General features: G+C 44.8%; 1 protein-coding gene across 1 annotated transcript in view; it reads left to right on the forward strand.

Annotated features, from left to right (window-relative positions):
• The window catches only part of RNF213 (ring finger protein 213), a 244,566-nt gene that overhangs the window by 51,936 nt on the left and 167,324 nt on the right, over positions 1 to 25,306 (forward strand). Inside the window, exons 9-10 of the mRNA XM_077266309.1 lie at positions 2,284 to 2,537; positions 8,233 to 8,421. Of these exons, the coding sequence (XP_077122424.1) occupies positions 2,284 to 2,537; positions 8,233 to 8,421 (443 nt within the window). The remainder of the gene's footprint in view (positions 1 to 2,283; positions 2,538 to 8,232; positions 8,422 to 25,306) is intronic.

Consider the following 25,306-nt stretch of genomic DNA (forward strand, 5'->3'; position numbering starts at 1 on the left):
ATTTGGCAGGAGTGAAATGCAAGCACCACAAGCTACTGAGACACAGAAAGGCTTCTAAGTCTATCTCATAGTGTGGGTGATAAGTCAGCCAGACCACTCAGCACGAGGATGTTTCTTGTTCCTAAGGTTCATTGCATTCTCACTTCTCATGAACCAAAGTATCTACAGTCCAAATTTCAGTACAGTCGACCGTCTCTTTTAGACATTACAGCAATTTTTTGGGTAAAGTAGTAAGTGAATCAGCCTGTAGTTAATCTCCAGTGGGAACAAAGGAATTGGCATGTTGGATCCTTCTTCCCTGCAACTTTTGTTAAGGAATTTTGATGACTTTAATCTTAAGTGCAATGGCATTTAAAAAGGTTATTACCACAATATTCACTTTACAAAGAACATTATCTGCTTTACTATTGGTAATATACAGTACAATCCTTTCCTTTTTGTACCTTTGGATCTTTTTTTCTACCCCTTCTGTTCCTCTGTACCGTCTTATCTGCTAAAAGTACATTTCCTAGCAGCACCCTGCATCTTCTCAGTGCTTCAGGCTCCCCCATGGCTCTTGTGATAGAGATAGATGGACCTCAACAAGCAATTTTTATTTATATAGATGACCATTTACTTTGGTGACTGTGACCTTTTATTTGACTAATATTCGTTACTACTTCTAAATTCCACATTTCATTGGTGGTTCATTGAAATCTTCTGAGCATGACCATGCACTCATCTGCATGCACAGCTGAGCTGACAATAGAATACCTTAGGGTTATCTAAGCTGTGCAACAACACGGCTGTCAAGGCAATGAGGATGTGATGAGAGTTTTATTAAAGGAGTTTTCCAACTAACAAAAGTTCATTTTAATCGATAGATCTTGGAATAATGATGATTTCCACAATTGGATGTGTTTTAAATAAAATGTTCCTGTGCTGAGACAGTCTTATAAATGTGCCCCTACTGTGTGCTGTGTAATGACTGTGTCTGACCGTGCAGGAACATGGTCTGATCATACCACAGCACCTGGGTGAAAATAAAGCATACAGTCATTACAGTATGGGATCGCAAATTATTCATTTTTTAAAAACAAGACAGTGAAATGTTTTACCTCACAAAAAGAATCATCTGTGACCCCGTGCTGTCCTGTCTGTATACTCTTCTGTGTCCTCCCCTGCCCAGGATCTGTGCTATGATCAGACCATGTTCCTGCACGGTCAGACACAGCCATTACACAGTACACAGCAGGGGCACATTTATAAGATATCTCAGCACAGGAACATTTTATTTAAACACATCCAATTGTGGAAATTATTATTATTCCAAGATCTATTGATTAAAATTAACTTTAGTTTGTGGCAAAACTTTAAACGATTTATTTGACAGGATCCAGGATCATATGTGCATCTGATTTTCATGACATAGATAAGGTCACTATGTTCAATTGCAACTGGCACTGTGGGATCTTCGGCATAGAATAGCTGAGCTGTGATTACAACCAGACTGTCTGATGTTCCTTCAAACATGGTCATTAGGTAATCTAAGTATGTTTGAGACAGTAATAGAACTACTGTAGGATGGATCCTGTGCCAACAGAGGGTACAGAGAGCCCTCGGGGGAGGGACGTCATCATTAGTTGCAAATCAGATTTAAAATTTGGTTTTATTGGCACACATGATTAATGCTGTATGTGCGGAATAACGAGACTACACTATAATTTTAGGAATAACCATTTAAATGTACATTTCCGCTTTGTGAGTGGGTTGGCTATAATCAAGAGCTGTGCTGCTATAATCAAATTTGCATCTGTTTTAAGGAGGGGGCCCCATGACGTCCTGCTGTCAGTGGAAAGTAATTCCTATACTGATGAGTACAACTTCTGACCACCTCCCTACTACAGCATACGTTAGAATGAACAGAATAGAGCCCGCTCACCAGGTTTACATGATATACTCCGCTGCTCGGAACTGTAGCACAGAGAATGTATCCAGCTCAGATAGAGGTCAAATCTTAAATGTCTATTGAAGAATCATTTAAAAGGAATAAGTAGTAGTTTCATACGCAGATCGTCCATGAGAAACCACTAATCTCCGTCTGTTCTGGATACATTCTTCTGGATCGGCACAGGTTAGCGACTGTTCCTCGAGATGTACGCGAGTCCCATTGGTAGGATCCACATCGACTTTACATATGATCTTTTAAATCATTTATTTTACAAGTACAAATCGTTTCTAAAAAATAAAAAAAAAGACTTCTGATTTCATTTGAAGATACTGATAACGATTTTTGTAACTTAGGTTCAACTTTTGATGGATATTTTGCTCCGTAAATTCTGTGACCCCTTCATCAATAAAAATAATCAGCAGGAAACAGACGTGAAGCTGAACAGAATAATTGCAGGAATAATCTGCCTCTGGATTGTTCAGACATTTTCTGTTAGTAAAGAGCATTTAGCAAACATCTGCTGTGTCCTGTGCTTGGATGAAATGCCGAGAGAAAAGTTAATTGATGAACTTAAGAATGCAAAGACTCTGTTCAGTAACTTCCCTGGGTAAGTTTTTCTAATATCTTTAATGGTTTAGCGATGAACTAGTTTTGGTATCACTACACTACGTTCCCACTATGAGTATTTAAAGAGTTTTTGATGTTGCAGAATTTCTCCACCTAATGGCTAAATTAGATTGCTTTTTTTCATTGCTTTTTTAGTGCTTTTTACATGCCTATTTATCAAGTTTGACACTGTGGTTTTTGTCCCTTTTTGGTTTGTCATGTTTTAAATAAAGTTGCACTAAAAAAAAAGTGTGTGCCAATATTTCGGCAAGCAAAATACAAATCCTATGATCTCATATGAATCGCCACAGACAGAATACAAAAAATATCTTCAATGGCACATGTCCATCAGACAGTAATAATAATAATTTTAATGTACTCTGTTACCCCATTGGAGCAAATTGATCATGATATCCAAAATAGAAAAAAGATGTTGAATAAAAAGGAATCCTGTTGGATTTATAAATTGCAAAGTCTGCACCTAGATGGTCTCAACGATGTGATAGAACGAGTATGAGTCCCTGTTCATCCTTATTTAAGTCTGTTTGGTCTGACAACTTTTTATGCACAACTTTTATTCTACAGCGGCTTTTTAATTTTGCTTAATTCACATTGATCTAAAAAGCCTTTTAGAAGCCTTGAATGCCTTTTAGATTTTCCTTACCTCTCAACAACAGCATGTCTAAATTGTTCCTCCAGTGCTTCACAAAAAATTGCTAATATGCAAAATGCATTTTTGAATTTCGGAATTGTTTATCGTTTCTTAAGTAAATAATTTAAGATCAAGACCCGAAGATTTGAGGTTGTTTGAGTTTATTAGGCCTTTTTCACAGGATCTTAAAGCCATCTAACTATACTTGGGATTTGCAATCTACTATCAATTTTTAGCCCTTATTTTTCATGTGGTGCCCCTAATGCCCCTCACCAGGAAATGGTTCAATTTCAGAAGTTCGACTGGTGGAGTTGGCTTTTTTACAGGCGATAAAATATGCCTTCTCTTTGGCCACAGCTCTTAATTGTTCGGATCCCACCATGCCTTTCTTTCTGCAGTTGATTGCTTCGTCTGTGGTTTTTTTTTTTTTTTTTCCTCAAAAAAGAGACTAAAGGCTCATTCAGATATCTGTGCAAATTGGTCTGAACTTGGACCAAAATCCATGGACAAGCCACAGGTCGCCCAACCCCAGCATCACAGCCTCATTGAAATTCATGAAGCTGGCATACTCCTTTAAGGAGACCTGTGACCAGTCCGTGCATCGTGGTATGATTTCAGACCGATTTGCACGTATTTCTGAATAACCCCTAAGAAAAATCTTTCATTCTTCCTCTGCTTTTCCTAAGCTTTCTAGCAAGGAAAGATAACAGCATTGGGGATTGTGTCATTCTAGAGAACAAAGCTTATAAACAGGCATTGCAACGATTGAATGCTCATCAAATAGATTGGTCATTATTTTCCAAAATTAATTTAATGATCTATTGATTCTAAGAATCAAACTGTAGCATCACTTATCACTCCTTGCAGCGTTCTTACAGCAGCACTGAGGTGTCCCACTCCTCCATGTAAAATCTTTGCTCTTTAATCACTGTACAGACAGATACTCTTGTGGCGACTGTCTTCCAAGCTTGCAGGTCATTCTGGAATGTGAGAAACTCTCAATCTTGTTACACACTCTCACTAATGGCTTTCCTTGATTCTGGATGTAAACGATTAAAGCAATATGGGATGGGAACTATACGGCCAGGAAAAAGTATGCATCTATTGAATTCTTTTGAGAACTTTTTAGAAGTGGAAATAAAGAACAAAGACAGCAAATTCTGAAAAAAAATATGGGAGCAAAAGAAACAGACTACAAACTAACAAGCGGAGATGAGGTGTTCATTGTATGTTAAGGAAGTGTGTATCTCCACATCCAAGCTTCAGAGAATGGTAGCTCTGTAGAAACTGTTTTGGTAAGAATACAAGTAGAGCAAATACATAAAGGACACTATTATAGGTGTTTACTATAGGCCACCTGGACAGACTTACGATATGGATGAAATCTTCTTAAATCAGGTGTCTTTGTTCTAAAAAAAAAAAAAAAAGTATGACACAGTGATCATGGGAGATTTTAACTATCCAGATATTTGTTGGGAATCTCTCTCAGGCAAAAGTAATAGGTCCAGAAATTTCTTACCTTCTCTCGCTGGCAACTTTATCTTTCAAAAGTAGAAGACCGAACATCTTGGACCTAATTGTTACGAACAGGGATGAAATGGTTGACGAAGGAAAGGTAGCTGGGAATTTAGGAGGCAGCGATCATGCTCTCCTCTTGGATTACAAGAGGAAGAAGACCTGCGAGGACTCAGACTTTAAGGTTGGACTTCAGAAAGGCAGAATTTAATGGAATCAAAAAGAGGGTAGGAAAGGTCCAATGGCTGGATATTCTAAAGGACAGACATGTCCATGAAGGATAGTAGATTTTGCTAAACTATATTCTCACTGTACAATTAGTAACAATCCCGAAAAGAAGAAAGAATTGGAAGCATTTTAAGGAGTTGTCCAGTCAAAACCGATTACTCTGCAGTCACTCTGTGACTGCAGACTTCTGCATACCCCCCAGTGCATGCACTATGCGCTGCTGGAATTCGCTAGTTTCAGACCCGGGAATGGAGGGTATGTATGAGCTATACATACCCCCTGCCAGTGGGTGCGGCCTCGCTCTCCATACACTTGTATGGAGCGAGGCCGCATCCTTTAGGCCGTCTTCGTCACTGATCGGGTGTGGCCTCGGCTCAATAAGCTTGTTACCGCCGGTCACAGGCGTCAGCTGATAAGAGAGTACTACTCAGCCAATGCCTGCTGTCGCTGATAACAGCAAGAGCAGACGCTGCTGATGGGAGTCTTCATCATCCAGCACCTGTTCTACAAATAAATGTACAAAAGAAATGATGTGGGAGTCTCCTCTATTTTTGATAACCATCACAGACAAAACTGACAGCTGGCTGCAACTCTTAGTTGTCAGCTTTATCCTGGCTGGTTATCATGAATAGAGGGGTCCCCATACCATTTTTTTAAATAATTTAAAAAAAGATGGCATGGGACTCCTCCCATTTTTTACAACCTGCCAAGCTAAAGCAGACAGCTGGGGGCTGGTGTTCAGACTGCTAAGGTGCCATAGATATTGCCCCCCCAGCCAAAAAATAGCTGCTTGCATCTGCCCAGAGAAGATGCATCTATTAGATGCACCTTATCTGGTTCTTTTGCCCAGCTCTTCTCACGTGCCCTGGTGCGGTGGTAAGTGGGCTAATGGTTGTGGGGTTGATGTCAGCTGTTTTATGGCCACTGACATCAAGCCCACAAGTTAGTAATGGAGATGCATCTATATGACGCCCCCATTACTAACCCCATAGTTATACTGTAAAAAAGACACAGCTAGAAATAAAATCCTTTAACCCCTTCATGACCGTGGAATTTTTCGTTTTACTTATTTTCCACCATAAAATGCAAATAAAATGATAAAAAAACAGACTGTGATTTTCTGGATTTTTTTTTTCTCAGTTTGTCTCCCATAGTTGAGGTCTACCTATGATGTAAATTACAGACGCCTCTCATCTTTTTAAGTGGTGGAACTTGCACTATTGCTGACTGACTAAATACTTTTTTGCCCCACTGTATGTGTAGGTTTGATCTTTTTTTTATTGATTTATTTTGATTGGGGCGAAAGGGGGGTGATTTAAACTTTTATGTTTTTTTTAATTTTTTTCACATTTTTTTTTTTTTACTTTTTTTTTAACTTTTGCCATGCTTCAATAGCCTCCATGGGAGGCTAGAAGCAGGCACAACGCGATCGGCTCTGCTGCATAACAGCGATCATCAGATCGCTGCTATGTAGCAGAAATACAGGTGTGCTGTGAGCGCCAACCACAGGGTGGCGCTCACAGCTACCGAGGATCAGTAACCATAGAGGTCTCAAGGACCTCTATGGTTACCTTCCTGACACATCGCCGACCCCCGATCATGTGACTGGGGTCGGCAATAACGTCATTTCCGGCTGCCCGGCCGGATGCGGTAGTTAAATGCCGCTGTCTGCGTTTGACAGCGGCATTTAACTAGTTAATAGGCGCGGGCAGATCGCGATTCTGCCCGCGCCTATTGCGGGCACATGTCAGCTGTATAAAACAGCTGACATGTCTCGGCTTTGATGCGGGCTCACCGCGGAGCCCTGCATCAAAGCAGGGGAGCCGACATCGGACGGTATAGTACGTCCGATGTCGATAAGGGGTTAATTGAAATAATGATGCAGACTCATTTGAAATAAAAATAAAAAAGCACAGTTATTCACCTTTTCGCCTTATGCTCTGAAGCCCATGTCACTTGTAAAAGACACAGTATGTGTAGTCGCGAGACATGCAGCTGCGGGAACTCAAACATATTTTTCAAGCACGCTGAAGACACTTGGTAGGCACATGAGCATGCTCTGATAACACCTTATCTGAGCACATTCGCTCATCACTATTCATGAATAATTTCTCTATAAGCCAAGGAAGGAGGGGCATAAGAGAGGGGTATTGTAAGAAGACTCACCACTATGAGGAGCTGACATTGTCACCTTGTTTGCTGCTCTCCCTCCGCACAATGGCTGATGCATCCACTACTGGGTTGCTGCACTTGTTCTCAGTCTCCTAACATGCCAGTGAATAATAAAAGACCACCTGAATGTTGGCACATTGAAGAATGAGCAAATTACAAATTAACCCCTTTCTCACACTCTGAAACTTCTCCATATTGATCTAATGATTACCGTATATACTCGAGTATAAGTCGACCCGAGTAAAAGCCGAAAGCCATGAAAAACTGGGAAAACGTATTGACTCGAGTATAAGCCTGGTATGCATTGTCCTCTCATCAATATCCTAGTATGAAAGGATCCCCATCCTTGTCCTTGTATTTATGGCTCCCCATCCCCATCCTTGAATGCATGGCTACCTGTCCTTTATTTTGCTCCCCCGTCCTTGTATGCATGGCTTTCCCGTCCTTGTATGCACGATTCCCCGTTCCTGTATGCATGGCTCATTATCCCCGTCCTTGTATGCATGGCTTCTTATTCCCTATCCTTGTATGCATGGTTCCTATAAAAAAAAACAAAAAAAACCCCCACATCCTACTTACCTTCCCTGTGCGTCCTCGCTGCATCTTGTTCCGGCACCAGCAGCTCTTCCGGCCAAGTGTCCCCACTCATTTTGCATTCCCGTGCGGTTGGCGGGCACGTCAAAACGCCACATGCGGACACATCCGCATACAATGCATGTCCCTGCGTACCTATTGTTAAAGATAGGTACGCCGGATGCACGCGTTAGTAGGCAGAGCAGCGTAGGTGGAGCTTGAGGCTGCCGTCACACTAGCAGTATTTGGTCAGTATTTTACATCAGTATTTGTAAGCCAAAACCAGGAGTGGAGCAATCAGAGGAAAAGTATAATAGAAACATATGCACCACTTCTGTATTTCTCACCCACTCCTGGTTTTAGCTTACAAATACTGATGTAAAATACTGACCAAATACTGAGTGTGATGGCAGCCTAAGGGAGGATGTACGCAGCCATCCACAGAACAGCCATATGCAAGTGTGAACTCAGCCTAAGAAATTGTTTGAATATTTGTTTTTGATCTATTTTCCTCAATGTTTGCCCTCTGATTGCTGCACTTTTTTCTGTGTTACAGAATACATGAACTATTAAAGCAGCTATGCCAGAGATGTATAGATGAAGATGTAGAGCACTGGGTATGGGTCCTTCCAGTCCTGCATACATTTTCCCAAATGTCCAACACTGAGACCATAATGTCAGATCAAGAAGACGTCTGGGCAGGTCTTGAAGGCCTAGCCTATGATAGGGTTAGAAGATATTCAAGGTAACACTCTTATTTTAATATTTGTTGTAAAATGCATTTGTGAAATGTTTGTTATAAGTGCTGCATTCAATTTCTGTGTCTTTGTCTGGGCCGTAAGAATGTCCCAGTGAGTGGATGGAGCTGGACTGAAGCACCACTTAATTTCACCACTGGAGTGGGTGCTACTAATCTATTTTCCCTGCCCTTTGTCTTATATGTACTAGCCGCCATCTTCATCTGTTCTTGGTGCCACTTTAGTCGGTCTGCAGAATTTTGTGACCTGCAGATCGCTCCAAGGTTTGTTTGAGTTAAAACTTAAAGGGAAGGTGCCATCAAAATTTTTTTTTCCAGCGATTGAAAAAAATGTAAAGAATTAATTTAATGTTTAAATTTTCTTAAAAAATATTATCATTTATTTATAATTTAGTAAAATATGAAAAATAATTTTAAAAGGTTTGGCAAACCACTTTTAAACACTAGGGGGAGCAGCTAATGAAATATGACAAAAACCTAGTGTACAACTAGCTCACATTACTGCACTGCAGTAATTATGGGCCGAGTCTGCTGACATGGCTGTGATGTCTCCTCTCCTCTCGTCCTGGGTGTTTGCTAAGGGATAAGAGAGGATGATATTCAGGAACACAGTTTGCAGTCACCAACAAAATGGCTTCTAAGTTATACTGACAAGTAAACAGTCACAGAGGATGGCAGGCAGCAAGGATTCTGGGAGATATATGGTAGAGGGAGCAGGTTGACAGCAGCACAGAGTATTTCAGGAGAGCAGTGTGCTGGTCTATTGGGGGCACCCTGTTCGGTGCGCGGAGCAGCCAGGGATTGTACATGGACGCTGTCTTTTATACACATGGATGGACCGTCTGCTTGTCTGCTCCACAGAAATCCAGGAAACATTTCTGTTTATTGATGGCCTGTTCTCATCCAGACTTTGCATGCTAAGACCCAATTCCCCTCCCACAGATCCTGTCTTCTCCATCCTGTCCTGGCGATGTGTGAAAGCAAGTCGACAGGCGCAGTACGGGGTGAGGCTGGGAAGCAGGCTGAGGGGAAATGTAGCCATATAGTAATGATAAAAATGAGACCCCTCTCTTCAGCTGCCTCACCAGCCTTCCCCTGACTGCACCTAACTGAAGGTCATGCTGCCTCCTCTATTGCCCCAGACCCATGTGCAGCTGCTCAACCAGAACCACCCTAGATTGAGTCCTCTTTGTGAAGATAATACTGCCATAGTGTTCTCACATAATACCGCCATACAGATCACACATAATACTGTCCTATAGTTCTCACATAATACCACCGTATAGATCGCAAATAACGACGCCAGTGTGTTCTCGCATTATACCAACATATAGATCTCACATATCGCCATATAGATCACACATAATACCGCCATATACTTCTCACATAATACCGCCATATATACTTCTCACATAATACCGCCATATATACTTTTCACATAATACCGCCATATATACTTCTCACATAATACCGCCATATATACTTCTCACATAATACCGCCATATATACTTCTCACATAATACCGCCATATATACTTCTCACATAATACCGCCATATATACTTCTCACATAATACCGCCATATATACTTCTCACATAATACCGCCATATATACTTCTCACATAATACCGCCATATATACTTCTCACATAATACCGCCATATATACTTCTCACATAATACCGCCATATATACTTCTCACATAATACCGCCATATATACTTCTCACATAATACCGCCATATATACTTCTCACATAATACCGCCATATACTTCTCACATAACAGGGGGGAGAGGAGTGCATAGGAGAGGCTTAGATACACGGCCCAGCAGTCAGTATCACACATAGGAGGATTAGATACACAGCTCAGCAGTCAGTATCACACAGGACAGTATTAGATACACGCTCATTCAGCACCACACAGGATAGGATTAGATACACGTCTGTTATGACCCCAATGGCGAGGGTCTCAGAGGAACGTGGAAGTCTGCAGAATACAAAAATCCAGCTCATAGGGCAGTGGTAACTGGGTTGACCATATATCTACTCCTAACGCCAACACTAGAAGTAGCCGGGGATCATTCCTACGTTGATTCTAGATGACACGCGCCAGCCGGAGAATCTAGCTACCCCTAGTAGAGGAAAACAAAGACCTTTCTTGCCTCCAGAGAAGGGGACCCCAAAGCTGGATAGAAGCCCCCCACAAATAATGACGGTGAGGTAAGAGGAAATGACAAACACAGAAATGAACCAGGTTTAGCACAGAGAGGCCCGCTTACTGATAGCAGAATAAAGAAAGGTAACTTATATGGTCAACAAAAACCCTATCAAAATCCACACTGGAAATTCAAGAACCCCCGAACCGTCTAACGGTCCGGGGGGAGAACACCAGCCCCCTAGAGCTTCCAGCAAAGGTCAGGATATAGATTTGGAACAAGCTGGACAAAAATACAAAACCCAAACAAATAGCAAAAAGCAAAAGGCAGACTTAGCTGATATAACTGGAACCAGGATCAGTAGACAAGAGCACAGCAGACTAGCTCTGATAACTACGTTGCCAGGCATAGAACTGAAGGTCCAGGGAGCTTATATAGCAACACCCCTAACTAACGACCCAGGTGCGGATAAAAGGAATGACAGAAAAACCAGAGTCAAAAAACTAGTAACCACTAGAGGGAGCAAAAAGCAAATTCACAACAGTACCCCCCCCTTAGTGAGGGGTCACCGAACCCTCACCACGACCACCAGGGCGATCAGGATGAGCGGCATGAAAGGCACGAACTAAATCGGCCGCATGAACATCAGAGGCGACCACCCAGGAATTATCCTCCTGACCATAGCCCTTCCACTTGACCAGGTACTGAAGCCTCCGCCTGGAGAGGCGAGAATCCAAGATCTTCTCCACCACGTACTCCAACTCGCCCTCAACCAACACCGGAGCAGGAGGCTCAGCAGAAGGAATTACAGGCACAATGTACCGCCGCAACAAGGACCTATGAAATACATTGTGAATAGCAAACGACACAGGAAGATCCAGACGAAAAGATACAGGATTAAGGATTTCCAATATCTTGTAAGGCCCAATAAAACGAGGTTTAAATTTGGGAGAGGAGACCTTCATAGGAACAAAGCGGGAAGAAAGCCATACCAAATCCCCAACGCGTAGTCGGGGGCCCACACCGCGGCGGCGGTTGGCAAAGCGCTGAGCCTTCTCCTGTGACAACTTCAAGTTGTCCACCACATGATTCCAGATCTGCTGCAACCTATCCACCACAGAATCCACCCCAGGACAGTCAGAAGGCTCCACATGACCCGAAGAAAAGCGAGGATGGAAACCAGAGTTGCAGAAAAAAGGCGAAACCAAGGTGGCGGAACTAGCCCGATTATTAAGGGCAAACTCAGCCAACGGCAAGAATGTCACCCAATCGTCCTGATCAGCAGAGACAAAACACCTCAAATAAGCCTCCAAAGTCTGATTGGTTCGCTCCGTCTGTCCATTAGTCTGAGGATGGAAAGCAGACGAAAACGACAAATCAATGCCCATCCTACTACAAAAGGATCGCCAGAACCTGGAAACGAACTGGGATCCTCTGTCTGACACAATATTCTCAGGGATGCCGTGCAAACGAACCACGTTCTGGAAAAACACAGGAACCAGATCGGAAGAGGAAGGCAGCTTAGGCAAAGGAACCAAATGGACCATCTTGGAGAAGCGATCACATATCACCCAGATAACGGACATGCCCTGAGATAGCGGAAGATCAGAAATGAAATCCATGGAGATATGTGTCCAAGGTCTCTTCGGGACAGGCAAGGGCAAGAGCAACCCGCTGGCACGAGAACAGCAAGGCTTAGCTTGAGCACAAGTCCCACAGGACTGCACAAATGACCGCACATCCCTTGACAAGGAAGGCCACCAAAAGGACCTGGCCACCAGATCTCTGGTGCCAAAAATTCCCGGGTGACCTGCCAACACCGAGGAATGAACCTCGGAAATGACTCTGCTGGTCCACTTATCCGGGACAAACAGTCTGTCAGGTGGACAAGACTCAGGCCTATCAGCCTGAAATCTCTGCAACACACGTCGCAGATCCGGAGAAATAGCTGACAAGATAACTCCATCTTTAAGAATACCAACAGGATCAGCGACTCCAGGAGCATCAGGCACAAAGCTCCTAGAAAGAGCATCGGCCTTCACATTCTTTGAACCTGGTAAATACGAGACAACAAAATCAAAGCGGGAGAAAAACAATGACCAGCGGGCCTGTCTCGGATTAAGGCGTTTAACAGACTCGAGATACATCAGATTTTTGTGATCCGTCAAGACCACCACACGATGCTTAGCACCCTCGAGCCAATGACGCCACTCCTCAAATGCCCATTTCATGGCCAACAACTCCCGATTGCCCACATCATAATTTCGCTCGGCAGGCGAAAACTTCCTAGAGAAAAAGGCACAAGGTTTCATAACAGAGCACCCAGGGCCTCTCTGCGACAAAACGGCCCCTGCCCCAATCTCCGAAGCATCCACCTCAACCTGAAAGGGAAGTGAGACGTCAGGCTGGCACAAAACAGGCGCCGAAGTAAACCGGCGTTTCAACTCCTGGAAAGCCTCCACGGCAGCAGGAGCCCAGTTAGCTACATCAGAGCCCTTCTTGGTCATATCCGTCAAAGGTTTCACAATGCTAGAAAAATTAGCGATAAAACGACGGTAGAAGTTAGCGAAGCCCAAGAACTTCTGAAGACTCTTAACTGACGAGGGCTGAGTCCAATCAAGAATAGCTCGGACCTTGACTGGGTCCATCTCCACAGCAGAAGGGGAAAAAATGAACCCCAAAAAGGGAACCTTCTGTACACCAAAGAGACACTTTGAGCCCTTGACAAACAAAGAATTTTCACGCAAAATTTTAAAGACCAACCTGACCTGCTCCACATGCGAATCCCAATTATCAGAAAAAACCAAAATATCATCCAGATAAACAATCAAAAATTTATCCAGATACTTCCGGAAAATGTCATGCATAAAGGACTGAAAAACTGAAGGCGCATTGGAGAGCCCAAAAGGCATCACCAAGTACTCAAAATGACCTTCGGGCGTATTGAATGCGGTTTTCCATTCATCACCTTGCTTAATGCGCACAAGGTTGTACGCACCACGAAGGTCTATCTTGGTGAACCACTTGGCACCTTTAATCCGGGCAAACAAGTCAGACAACAGCGGTAAAGGATACTGAAATTTGACAGTGATCTTATTTAAAAGCCGATAATCAATACAAGGTCTCAAAGATCCGTCCTTTTTTGCCACAAAAAAGAATCCCGCACCAAGAGGGGAAGAAGACGGACGAATATGTCCTTTCTCCAGAGACTCCTTGATATATGAACGCATAGTGGTATGTTCAGGTACCGACAGATTAAACAGTCTTCCCTTAGGAAATTTACTGCCCGGGATCAAATCTATAGCACAGTCACAGTCCCTATGAGGAGGCAGTGCACTGGACTCAGACTCACTGAAGACATCCTGATAATCAGACAAATACTCCGGAACTTCCGAAGGCGTAGAAGAAGCAATAGACACAGGCAGGGAATCCCCATGAATACCACGACAGCCCCAACTTGAGACTGACATAGCCTTCCAGTCCAGGACTGGATTATGGGTCTGTAACCATGGCAGCCCTAAAACAACCAAATCATGCATTTTATGTAAAACCAGGAAACGTATCACCTCGCGGTGTTCAGGAGTCATGCACATGGTAACCTGTGTCCAATACTGCGGTTTATTTGCTGCCAATGGTGTAGCATCAATACCCCTAAGAGGAATAGGATTTTCTAATGGTTCAAGAGTAAAACCACAGCGCTTAGCAAATGAGAGATCCATGAGACTCAGGGCAGCACCTGAATCTACAAACGCCATGACAGGATAAGATGACAGTGAGCAAATCAAAGTTACAGACAGAATAAATTTAGGTTGCAAATTACCAACGGTGACAGGACTAACAACCTTAGCTATACGTTTAGAGCATGCTGAGATAACATGTGTAGAATCACCACAGTAGTAGCACAAGCCATTCCGGCGTCTATGAATTTTCCGCTCATTTCTAGTCAGGATTCTATCACATTGCATTAAATCAGGTGTCTGTTCAGACAACACCATGAGGGAATTTGCGGTTTTGCGCTCCCGCAACCGCCGGTCAATTTGAATAGCCAGTGCCATAGTATCATTCAGACCTGTGGGAATGGGAAAACCCACCATAACATTCTTAATGGCTTCAGAAAGGCCATTTCTAAAATTAGCGGCCAGTGCACACTCGTTCCAATGTGTCAGCACGGACCATTTCCGAAATTTTTGGCAATACACTTCAGCCTCGTCCTGCCCCTGAGACATAGCCAGCAAGGCCTTTTCTGCCTGAATCTCAAGATTGGGTTCCTCATAAAGTAAACCGAGCGCCAGAAAAAACGCATCAAGATCAGCCAATGCCGGATCTCCTGGCGCCAGCGAAAAAGCCCAATCCTGAGGGTCGCCCCGTAAGAACGAAATAACGATTTTTACTTGCTGAGCAGAATCTCCAGATGAACAGGGTCTCAGGGACAAAAACAATTTACAATTATTCACGAAATTCCTAAACTTAAACCTGTCTCCGGAAAACAGTTCAGGAATCGGTATTTTAGGTTCAGACCTAGGATTTCTGATAACATAGTCTTGTATGCCCTGCACACGAGTAGCCAGCTGGTCCACACTTGTAATCAAGGTCTGGACATTCATGTCTGCAGCAAGCATAGCCACTCTGAGGTAAAGGGGAAGAAGAAAAAAAAAAAAAAACTCAGAATCTTCTTTCTTATAATCCCTCTTCTGCAATGCATTAAACATTTAATACTGGCCTGGCAAACTGTTATGACCCCAATGGCGAGGGTCTCAGAGGAACGTGGAAGTCTGCAGAATACAAAAATCCAGCTCATAGGGCAGTGGTAACTGGGTTGACCATATATCTACTCCTAACGCCAACACTAGAAGTAGCCGGGGATCATTCCTACGTTGATTCTAGATGACACGCGCCAGCCGGAGAATCTAGCTACCCCTAGTAGAGGAAAACAAAGACCTTTCTTGCCTCCAGAGAAGGGGACCCCAAAGCTGGATAGAAGCCCCCCACAAATAATGACGGTGAGGTAAGAGGAAATGACAAACACAGAAATGAACCAGGTTTAGCACAGAGAGGCCCGCTTACTGATAGCAGAATAAAGAAAGGTAACTTATATGGTCAACAAAAACCCTATCAAAATCCACACTGGAAATTCAAGAACCCCCGAACCGTCTAACGGTCCGGGGGGAGAACACCAGCCCCCTAGAGCTTCCAGCAAAGGTCAGGATATAGATTTGGAACAAGCTGGACAAAAATACAAAACCCAAACAAATAGCAAAAAGCAAAAGGCAGACTTAGCTGATATAACTGGAACCAGGATCAGTAGACAAGAGCACAGCAGACTAGCTCTGATAACTACGTTGCCAGGCATAGAACTGAAGGTCCAGGGAGCTTATATAGCAACACCCCTAACTAACGACCCAGGTGCGGATAAAAGGAATGACAGAAAAACCAGAGTCAAAAAACTAGTAACCACTAGAGGGAGCAAAAAGCAAATTCACAACACACGTCTCAGCAGACAGTATCACACAGGAGAGGATTAGATACACAGCTCAATCAGTAGTATCACTTCTCACATAATACCGCCATATATACTTCTCACATAATACCGCCATATATACTTCTCACATAATACCGCCATATATACTTCTCACATAATACCGCCATATATACTTCTCACATAATACCGCCATATATACTTCTCACATAATACCGCCATATATACTTCTCACATAATACCGCCATATATACTTCTCACATAATACCGCCATATATACTTCTCACATAATACCGCCATATATACTTCTCACATAATACCGCCATATATACTTCTCACATAATACCGCCATATACTTCTCACATAATACCGCCATATACTTCTCACATAATACCGCCATATACTTCTCACATAATACCGCCATATACTTCTCACATAATACCGCCATATACTTCTCACATAACAGGGGGGAGAGGAGTGCATAGGAGAGGCTTAGATACACGGCCCAGCAGTCAGTATCACACATAGGAGGATTAGATACACAGCTCAGCAGTCAGTATCACACAGGACAGTATTAGATACACGCTCATTCAGCACCACACAGGATAGGATTAGATACACGTCTCAGCAGACAGTATCACACAGGAGAGGATTAGATACACAGCTCAATCAGTAGTATCACACAGGATAGGATTAGATACATGGCTCAGCAGACAGTATCACACAGGAGAGAATTAGATACACGTCTCAGCACAGTAACACACATGGGAGGAGATACACTGCTCAGAGTCAGCATCACAAAGGATAGGATTAGATTACCTCTCCCCCTCCCCCGCTGATACTTACTTCACTGCTCCGCTGCTGAGTCCTTTCTCCCTCCCGTCCTTGGTCTCCTCCTATAACCGCAGGTCTCCTGCGATTATACTGGGAAACTGGAGCTCACAGACACACTGTGAGCTCCAGAAAGATGGCGCTGATCTCCTGCCTCTGCTGTGGTGTGGACGGCTCAGGGGGCGTGGCCAGATCACAGCAGGGAGCAGCACAATGTAAACTATAGGGTCGGACTCCAACCGCAGTCTCCTATGCCCAGGGCAGCCGTATTTGCAGAGATTAAGTGTTGTGCACCTACACTAAGGCTGTTTGCACACGTAGCAGATTTTTCGCGTTTTTTTCATGGTTTTTCGCTATAAAAACGCTATAAAACCATGAAAAAAACGCTCACATTAAGCATCCTATTTAATAGAATGCAATCCGCATTTTTTGTGCACATGCTGCATTTTTGTCCTGAGCGGAATCGCATTCCAGAAAAAAACACAGCATGTTCATTAATTTTGCGGGATCGCGGGGATTCCGCACACCTAGGAATGCATTGATCTGCATACTTCCCGCATGGCGCTATGCACACCATGCGGGAAGTAAGCAGATCATGTGCGGTTGGTACCCAGGGTGGAGGAGAGGAGACTCTCCTCCACGGACTGGGCACCATATAATTGGTAAAAAAAAAAGAATTAAAATAAAAAATAGTGATATACTCACCTTCGATGGCCCCCAGAGTCTTCCCGCCTCTCAGCGGTGCACGCGGCCGCTTCCGTTCCTATAGATGGTGTGTGTAAAGGACCTGCGATGACGTTGCGGTCACATGACAGCGATGACGTCGCAGTCACGTGACCGCAACGTCATGGAAGGTCCTGCACACAAATTTCCGCAGCAATTCTGCAACATGTGCACTTAGCCTTACACTCCTGCAAAGCAAAAAGGCGGCGCCCAGTGGTTGAAAAAAAAATAATAGTAAAAAAAAGTTAAAAAATGTAAATTTGTATTAAAAATAATTGTTTATATAAACAATTTTTAATACAAAAAATAAAATGCGGCACCTTCCCTTTAAATATCACTCCATGTAAGTTTTTGAGAGACCGAATATGGCCAGCACTAGGATCTCATAGACTGACACTGAGAGCTTGTGACCGTTACCTCTGACTTCCGGTCAGTCAGAAGTTGTGATGATCACATGGCAGCACAGGACCAGAGCGGCATCTGGAGGAGCTGAAGACAGCGAGTGGTTAGTATAAGACCAGGGGCGTAACTACCGCGGTCGCAGCGGTCGCCACTGCGACCGGGCCCGTCGGGTCAGGGGCCCGGCAGGTCAGAGGCACCCAACACCATGTTGCAGTGCAGGAGATTCCTCCTGCACAGCAACAGTCCGAGGCGTATCTAGGGGGAGGGGGCAGCCGGGGCACGTGAGAGACAGGAAGCAGAGCTCCAGTCATCACGGTGAGACAGCTTCTCTGTTGTGAATTCTGTTGTGGGTTCTGCTGTTGGGCTCCCTCCGGTGGTTATAAGTGGTAGTGCTGCTGTTTATCCTTCACAGCAGTCATCAGGTGCGTCCACTTCAAACGGGGCTATTTAGTCTGGCTTCACCCTTTAGTGAGTGCCAGTTGGTCGCTCCTGCTTGCAGTTCATTTCTTTAAGATAAGTTCTGCTTGTTTTTCTGCCCACATGTTGTGGGCCTCAATGTTCAGTGCATTGCATGTTTTTTCTTGTCCAGCTGAATCTGTGTAAGGATTTATGCAGCCAAGCTGGAATCTCTGGAGAGGCAGATTTACCCTCCATGTCTTTAGTTAGATGTGGAGTTTTTTTTGTATTATCTGTGGTGGACATTTCTTAGTATATTAATACTGACCGCATAGTTCTCTGTCCTATCTTTTCTATCTAGCTAGATTGGCCTCCTTTGCTAAATTATGTTTTTTCCTCTCCTCTCACAGTCAATATTTGTTGGGGACTGCCTATCCTTTGGGAATTTTCTCTGAGGCAAGATAGTTTTCCCTTTTCTATCTATAGGATTAATTAGTCCTCCGGCTGTGTCGAGGTGTCTAGGATTGGTAGGTACATCCCACGGCTACTTCTAGTTGCGGTGTTAAGTCCAGGGTCTGCGGTCAGTACAGTTACCACATTCTCCAGAGTACGTCTCATGCCGCTCTTAGGCCACCAGTTCATAACACTTCTCCTGCTCTGCATCCCCAGGACAGAAGGCGAGAGCAGGGAGGAGGTGTGGGACAGAGCCGCTTTAGTCAGGAGAAGCTGAGGAGCTGTAGTCGGTTTACATCAGCCACCCCTGTACCAGAGAGGAGATTGTGAGTTGTGTATATGAGCTGGTATCTGGTGTGTGTGTCTGATATCTGTAGTGTGTGTGTGTGTGAGATCTGTAGTATGTGTGTGTCTGATATCTGTAGTATGTGTGTGTCTGATATCTGTAGTATGTGTGTGCGTGTGATATCTGTAGTATATGTGTGTGTGTGTGTGTGTGTGATATCTGTAGTGTGTGTGTGTGATATCGTAGTGTGTGTGATATCTGTAGTATGTGTGTGTGATATCGTAGTGTGTGATATCTGTAGTGTGTGTGTGTGTGATATCTGTAGTGTGTGTTTGGTATCTGTAGTATGTGTGTGATATCTGTAGTATGTGTGTGTGATATCTGTAGTGTGTGTGTGTGTGTGTGTGTGTGTGTGTGTGTGTGTGTGTGATATCTGTAGTATGTGTATGTGTGTGATATCTGTAGTGTGTGTGGCAGGGGCGTAACTACCACGGTCGCAGAGGTCGCCGCTGCAAGCGGCTCTGGCAGGTCAGGGGGCCCGTGTGTCCCCTTGACAGACAGGTCTGCAGGGGGGGGGGCGGCATTTGGAAGTTCGCACCGGGGCCCATAACTTTGTAGTTACGCCACTGTATAAGACTATGGTCTGGGAGCTCACGTTAGTGGCACCATTCCTGTGCCAAAATGAAGAAGAAACTTTGGAGTGGTGCTTTAAAATTGGGATGGTGATCCTGCCCTGTAATGCCATCTAGTGATCCAGAGGTGTGATATATGAATATTTGTTTGCATATGAAATCTACAGACAAATCAGTGGTCGGTGTGCGTTAGTACATTCACTAGCAGATAAAGATTAGACTTAGTGATTTGGTCACCTATGGACAACTATTGGTGTTCATATAGAGGGAAGGTATAATCTTCTTATTTAATGTTGCATAAAGATAGTCAAAATACTCTGTATATTTTATTTTAACAATGTTTACGAGGTCTGTGTTGGTTTTGGTTGTATAATTATTATTTTCAATATATTGTACATTGTACGGATATATTAGGAATTAAAGAGTTTCATGCTTATTGCTCATGTGTCATTAGGGATCTGCCAGGATCAGTCATTATGGCAAAGTTGAACTGGCGTGAACATTTTTATATAACATCCCTGATGTAATGTTGCATAAAGATGTTTGTAAATGTAAATAATTATTAAAATTATTGAACACTGAAAAGCAGTGTTGTTGGGTTTCATTTAGCTTTATTGACTCCCAGGATACATACATACAAATCAATGGCTAACAAGTGCCTAAAACCTTAGTTTATAATGAGTTCTAAGCAAAAGTATTGGGTAAAGGGAACCTGTCACCCCCAAAATCGAAGGTGAGCTAAGCCCACCGGCATCAGGGGCTTATCTACAGCATATAGCGAACTAGGAGAGACAAGAGTGGACCCTCTGGACCGTGGGGAGCCCTACCCCTGGGCGAGCGACCTAGGAGATAACGACCCCTATACAGGGACCGCAAGGAGCAAGCCCAGAGGTCACTTACCCACGGTGAGATACCAGTAGGGACGGCTCCAGGAAGAGAGATAAACGAAGGCAGGATACCGGGGAAGAATGCGGGAAGCAGCTAGAGAGCCTGGAGGGCCGGGAGGCAGGAACGGAGCGGAGCTGAGGGAAGGAAAACAAAACAAAGACCATAGGTAACCTACAGGAAAAGAAGAACAGGGACTGCAGGTAACAAACAAGGAGGAAACGGAGTGAACCAGAGAGAACCGGAAGGTAGCACGGTAAGGCACAGAGTGCAGGCACTTGAGCAGGGAATACGAAGGGCCAAACGTAATAGCAAACGTGCTAAAACAATCAGGCACCAGGAAGCAGGAAGAACTACCTTTTATAGGAGGAGCAGGAACGGGATTGGATGGAAAGAACATGTGACTTCAGGAGGAGGCGGCAGAGACGCTGGGTCTGCGTCCTGGAGGGAAGTTAGAGCGCCTGCGCAGAGAAAGAACACCTGCAGAGGAGCGTGCAGACCGGGACGTAGCAGCGGTGGAGTGAGGACGCAGGAGCGCAGCGCTGGAGCGGTGAGAACGGCGACGCTGGAGCGTAGCGGTGGATGTAACAGTACCCCCTCTCTTATACCCCCCTTTACGAAGAGTAGCAAAAAACTTATTAAGAATACGAGGAGCATCAATGTTCTCCAAGGGCTCCCAGGACCTTTCCTCCGGACCAAAACCCTTCCAGTCCACCAGAAAAAACTCTTTTCCCCGAACCTTTTTAACAGCCAAAATGTCCTTAACCTCAAAAATGTTGTCCGTGCTGGCTGGTTGAGAAGAGGAACAAGAGGGAGAATGGAAACGGTTAAAGATGGCTGGTTTGAGAAGAGAGACATGAAACGTATTGGGTATACGGAGCGAAGCAGGCAATTTCAGCTTGTAGGCGACTTCGTTGACTCGACGTAGAATCTCAAAAGGACCGATGAACCGTGGACCAAGCTTGTAGGAAGGAATCTTGAGTCTGATGAATTTTGAAGAAAGCCAAACTTTGTCACCAGGAGAGAAAGGAGGAGAATCCAAACGCCTCTTGTCTGCTTGTCTCTTCATTCTAGAAGAAGCTAGATTTAAGGTCCCTTTGACCTCGCTCCAGATGGAAGAAAAGTTGAGAGCCGTAGAGTCAGCAGCTGGAACACCAGAGGCAGGAGAAACCGGTAGGGGAACACTCGGATGCCGTCCAAAAACAACAAAAAATGGAGACTTTGCGGAGGACTCGCTGGAATGGTTGTTATAGGCAAACTCCGCCCAAGGAAGTAGTTCGACCCAGTCATTATGGTGAGCATTAGAAAAATGCCGAAGATAAGCAGCCAAGGTTTGGTTGGTACGTTCTGCTTGACCGTTAGTTTGAGGGTGGTACGAGGAAGAGAAGTCTAGATTCACCTTTAAAAGCTTGCACAAAGCTCTCCAAAAGCGGGAAGTAAATTGAACCCCTCTGTCTGACACGATGTGCTGAGGAAGACCATGGAATTTGAAGATGTTAAGAATAAAAATGTTAGCCAACTCAGGAGCTGAAGGTAAACCGGATAATGGAATGAAGTGAGCCATCTTAGAGAATCTGTCCACAACGACGAGGATGACCGTGCAGGCGGAAGAGCAAGGTAGATCGGTGATGAAGTCCATTGCGATGTGTTGCCAAGGTGCGGACGGAACAGGAAGAGGAAGGAGATTTCCATGCGGTAGTCGCCTGGGTACCTTGTTTCTGGCACAAGAAGGACAAGAGGCTACGAAGTCCTTTACGTCTTGACGTAAAGTAGGCCACCAATAGTAACGTGAAATGAGAAGAAAAGTCTTTCTAATACCGGCATGACCAGCCAATTTGGAAGAATGGCCCCAAGATAAGACCCTCTTAGTGTCTTCATCCAAGACAAGAGTTTTACCCGGTGGAGGTTGGAACATCCGTAAAGGGGCTACGGTGACCATCTTGGTAGGGTCAATGATGTAAGCAGGCTCCTCCACGGTATCAGACGATTGGAAGGACCTGGACAGGGCGTCAGCTCTTATGTTTTTGTTGCCGGGCCGAAAACGAAGTTCGAACTCAAAGCGAGCAAAGAACAAGGACCATCTAGCTTGACGTGGATTCAATCTTTGTGCAGTCTGTAGGTAAGTAAGATTCTTGTGATCGGAGAAGATTACAAACGGGTGCACCGACCCCTCCAGTAGATATCTCCACTCGCCTAGAGCCAATTTGATGGCCAGCAATTCTCGATCTCCAATTGTGTAATTTCGTTCAGAGGGTGAAAAGGCTTTTGAGAAGAAGCCGCACGGTGCCGTTAGACCCTCAGGAGTCTTTTGTGAGAGCACAGCTCCAGCTCCGGTAGAGGAGGCGTCAACTTCCAGAATAAAAGGCTTGTTCACCTCCGGGTGATGCAAGACTGGGGCAGAAGAAAAAGATCTCTTGAGAAGAACAAAGGACTTCTCGGCCTCAGGAGACCAATCCTTGGAGCAGGAACCTTTGCGAGTGAGAGAAGAGAGAGGACGAATCATGGAGGAGAAATGTGGGATGAATTGCCTGTAGTAATTGGCGAATCCGATGAAGCGTTGAATGGCTTTCACTCCGCAGGGCCGTGGCCAGTTAATAATGGCATTCACCTTCTCAGGGTCCATCTTAAGGCCGGAGTCGGAGACAATGTACCCAAGGAAGGGTAGTGAGGTTTGCTCAAACAAGCACTTCTCTATCTTGGCATACAAGTGGTTTTCTCTTAGGCGTTGCAAGACCTCGCGAACACTCCTGCGATGTGACGGAAGATCAGAAGAAAAAATAAGGATATCATCCAAATAAACCAAAACACAAGAGTACAGAAGATCCCGGAACACATCGTTGACGAACTCTTGGAAAACCGCAGGAGCGTTGCAGAGACCGAAAGGCATTACTAAATACTCGTAGTGTCCATCCCGGGTGTTAAAAGCTGTTTTCCACTCATCGCCAGAGCGGATCCGGACCAAATTGTAAGCGCCTCGTAAATCCAACTTAGTAAAAATACGAGCACCACGGAGGCGATCGAAGAGCTCTGGTATAAGGGGCAGAGGATACCGATTCTTAATCGTGATGCTGTTCAAACCCCGATAGTCTATACAAGGTCTTAAGGAACCGTCCTTCTTCTTCACAAAGAAGAACCCTGCTCCAGCAGGGGAGGAGGATTTCCGGATGAATCCTTTAGCTAGGTTCTCTTGTATGTACTCAGACATAGATTTGGTCTCAGCTGCAGAAAGCGGGTAAATCCTTCCCCTAGGTGGAGAACGGCCGGGAAGAAGCTCCACAGGACAATCGTAAGAACGATGGGGAGGAAGATTCTCAGCCTCTCGCTTGTTGAAGACGTCAGCGTAAGACCAGTAAGGAGAAGGTAATCCGTCAGGAACTTCAGCAGGCTGGGTACGAGAAACCGGACATACAGACCGAAGGCAGCGATCATGGCACGAAGGGCCCCACCGAAGTACGTCTCCAGTGCGCCAATTCAGTGTGGGCTCATGTAGTCGAAGCCAAGGGAGACCCAGCAGGAAGGCGTAGGAAAGGTTAGGCAGAACATAAAAAGCGATCTTCTCGCGATGAAGGGCCCCAATTTGTATCTCCACCTCTTCAGTGACGAGGGAAATTGCATCTTGTAAAGGTCTTCCATCCACAGAGGCGATTAGACGGGGAGTGTCCAAAGAGATTACTGGTACGCGAAGCCTCCGAACCGCCTCAAGACTGATAAAATTGCCTGCCGCTCCAGAATCCACATACGCCACCTCGGAAGATTGATGCTGGTTAGAGAAAAAAAGAATGGAAAGAGTCAAAGGTTGAGAGGAAACGCGGGCACCTAGGGAGGCCTCTCTTACCTGTCCTAGGCGGAAGAGTTTTCCGGTCTGTCAGGGCAACTGCGGAGTAAATGGGTTGCACTACCACAATAGAAGCAGAGGCCCTGGGTGCGCCTCTCTTTGCGGCGTTGTTCAGCCATTTTAACTCGATCCACTTGCATAGGTTCAGAGGTTGGAACAGTAGAGGGAACAGAAACGGGAGCACGAGAAATACTAGACTGACGGAAGGTAGCGGAGACAGGCATAGATCTCCTTTCTCGAGCAGACTCCCGCGAACGCTCCTGGAAGCGGAGGTCGATCCGAGTGGCGAGAGAGATAAGGTCCTCCAGAGTAGTTGGAGTGTCACGACCGGCGAGCTCGTCTTTAATACGGCTGGACAGGCCTCGCCAGAAAGCACCCACTAGAGCCTCATTGTTCCACCCTAACTCCGAAGCCAAAGTACGAAAGCGGATGGCATATTGTCCCACGGAAGAGGAACCCTGACGCAGATTAAAGAGAGACTCGGTCGTAGAGGCTAAACGTCCGGGCTCATCGAAAACTTTCCGAAAGGTCTCAAGAAAGTCCTCCAGGTGGCTGACAACGGGATCGTCACGCTCCCATAAGGGGTTCACCCAAGCTAATGCCTCTCCCTCAAGATGAGACACTATGAACGCCACTCTCGCCCGATCTGATGGATACTGAAGTGGAAGAAGCTCAAAGTGGAGGCGGCATTGATTCAAAAACCCCCTACAAAGTTTTGGATCGCCAGAGTACCTGGGAGGTTTACCCAAACGAGGGGGAGGGTGAGCCGTAGACGGAGGACTGGAGTCAAGGGAAGAGGCTTG

This window comes from Ranitomeya variabilis, chromosome 5 (assembly GCF_051348905.1).
Source record: "Ranitomeya variabilis isolate aRanVar5 chromosome 5, aRanVar5.hap1, whole genome shotgun sequence".
NCBI classification, from domain to species: domain Eukaryota; kingdom Metazoa; phylum Chordata; class Amphibia; order Anura; family Dendrobatidae; genus Ranitomeya; species Ranitomeya variabilis.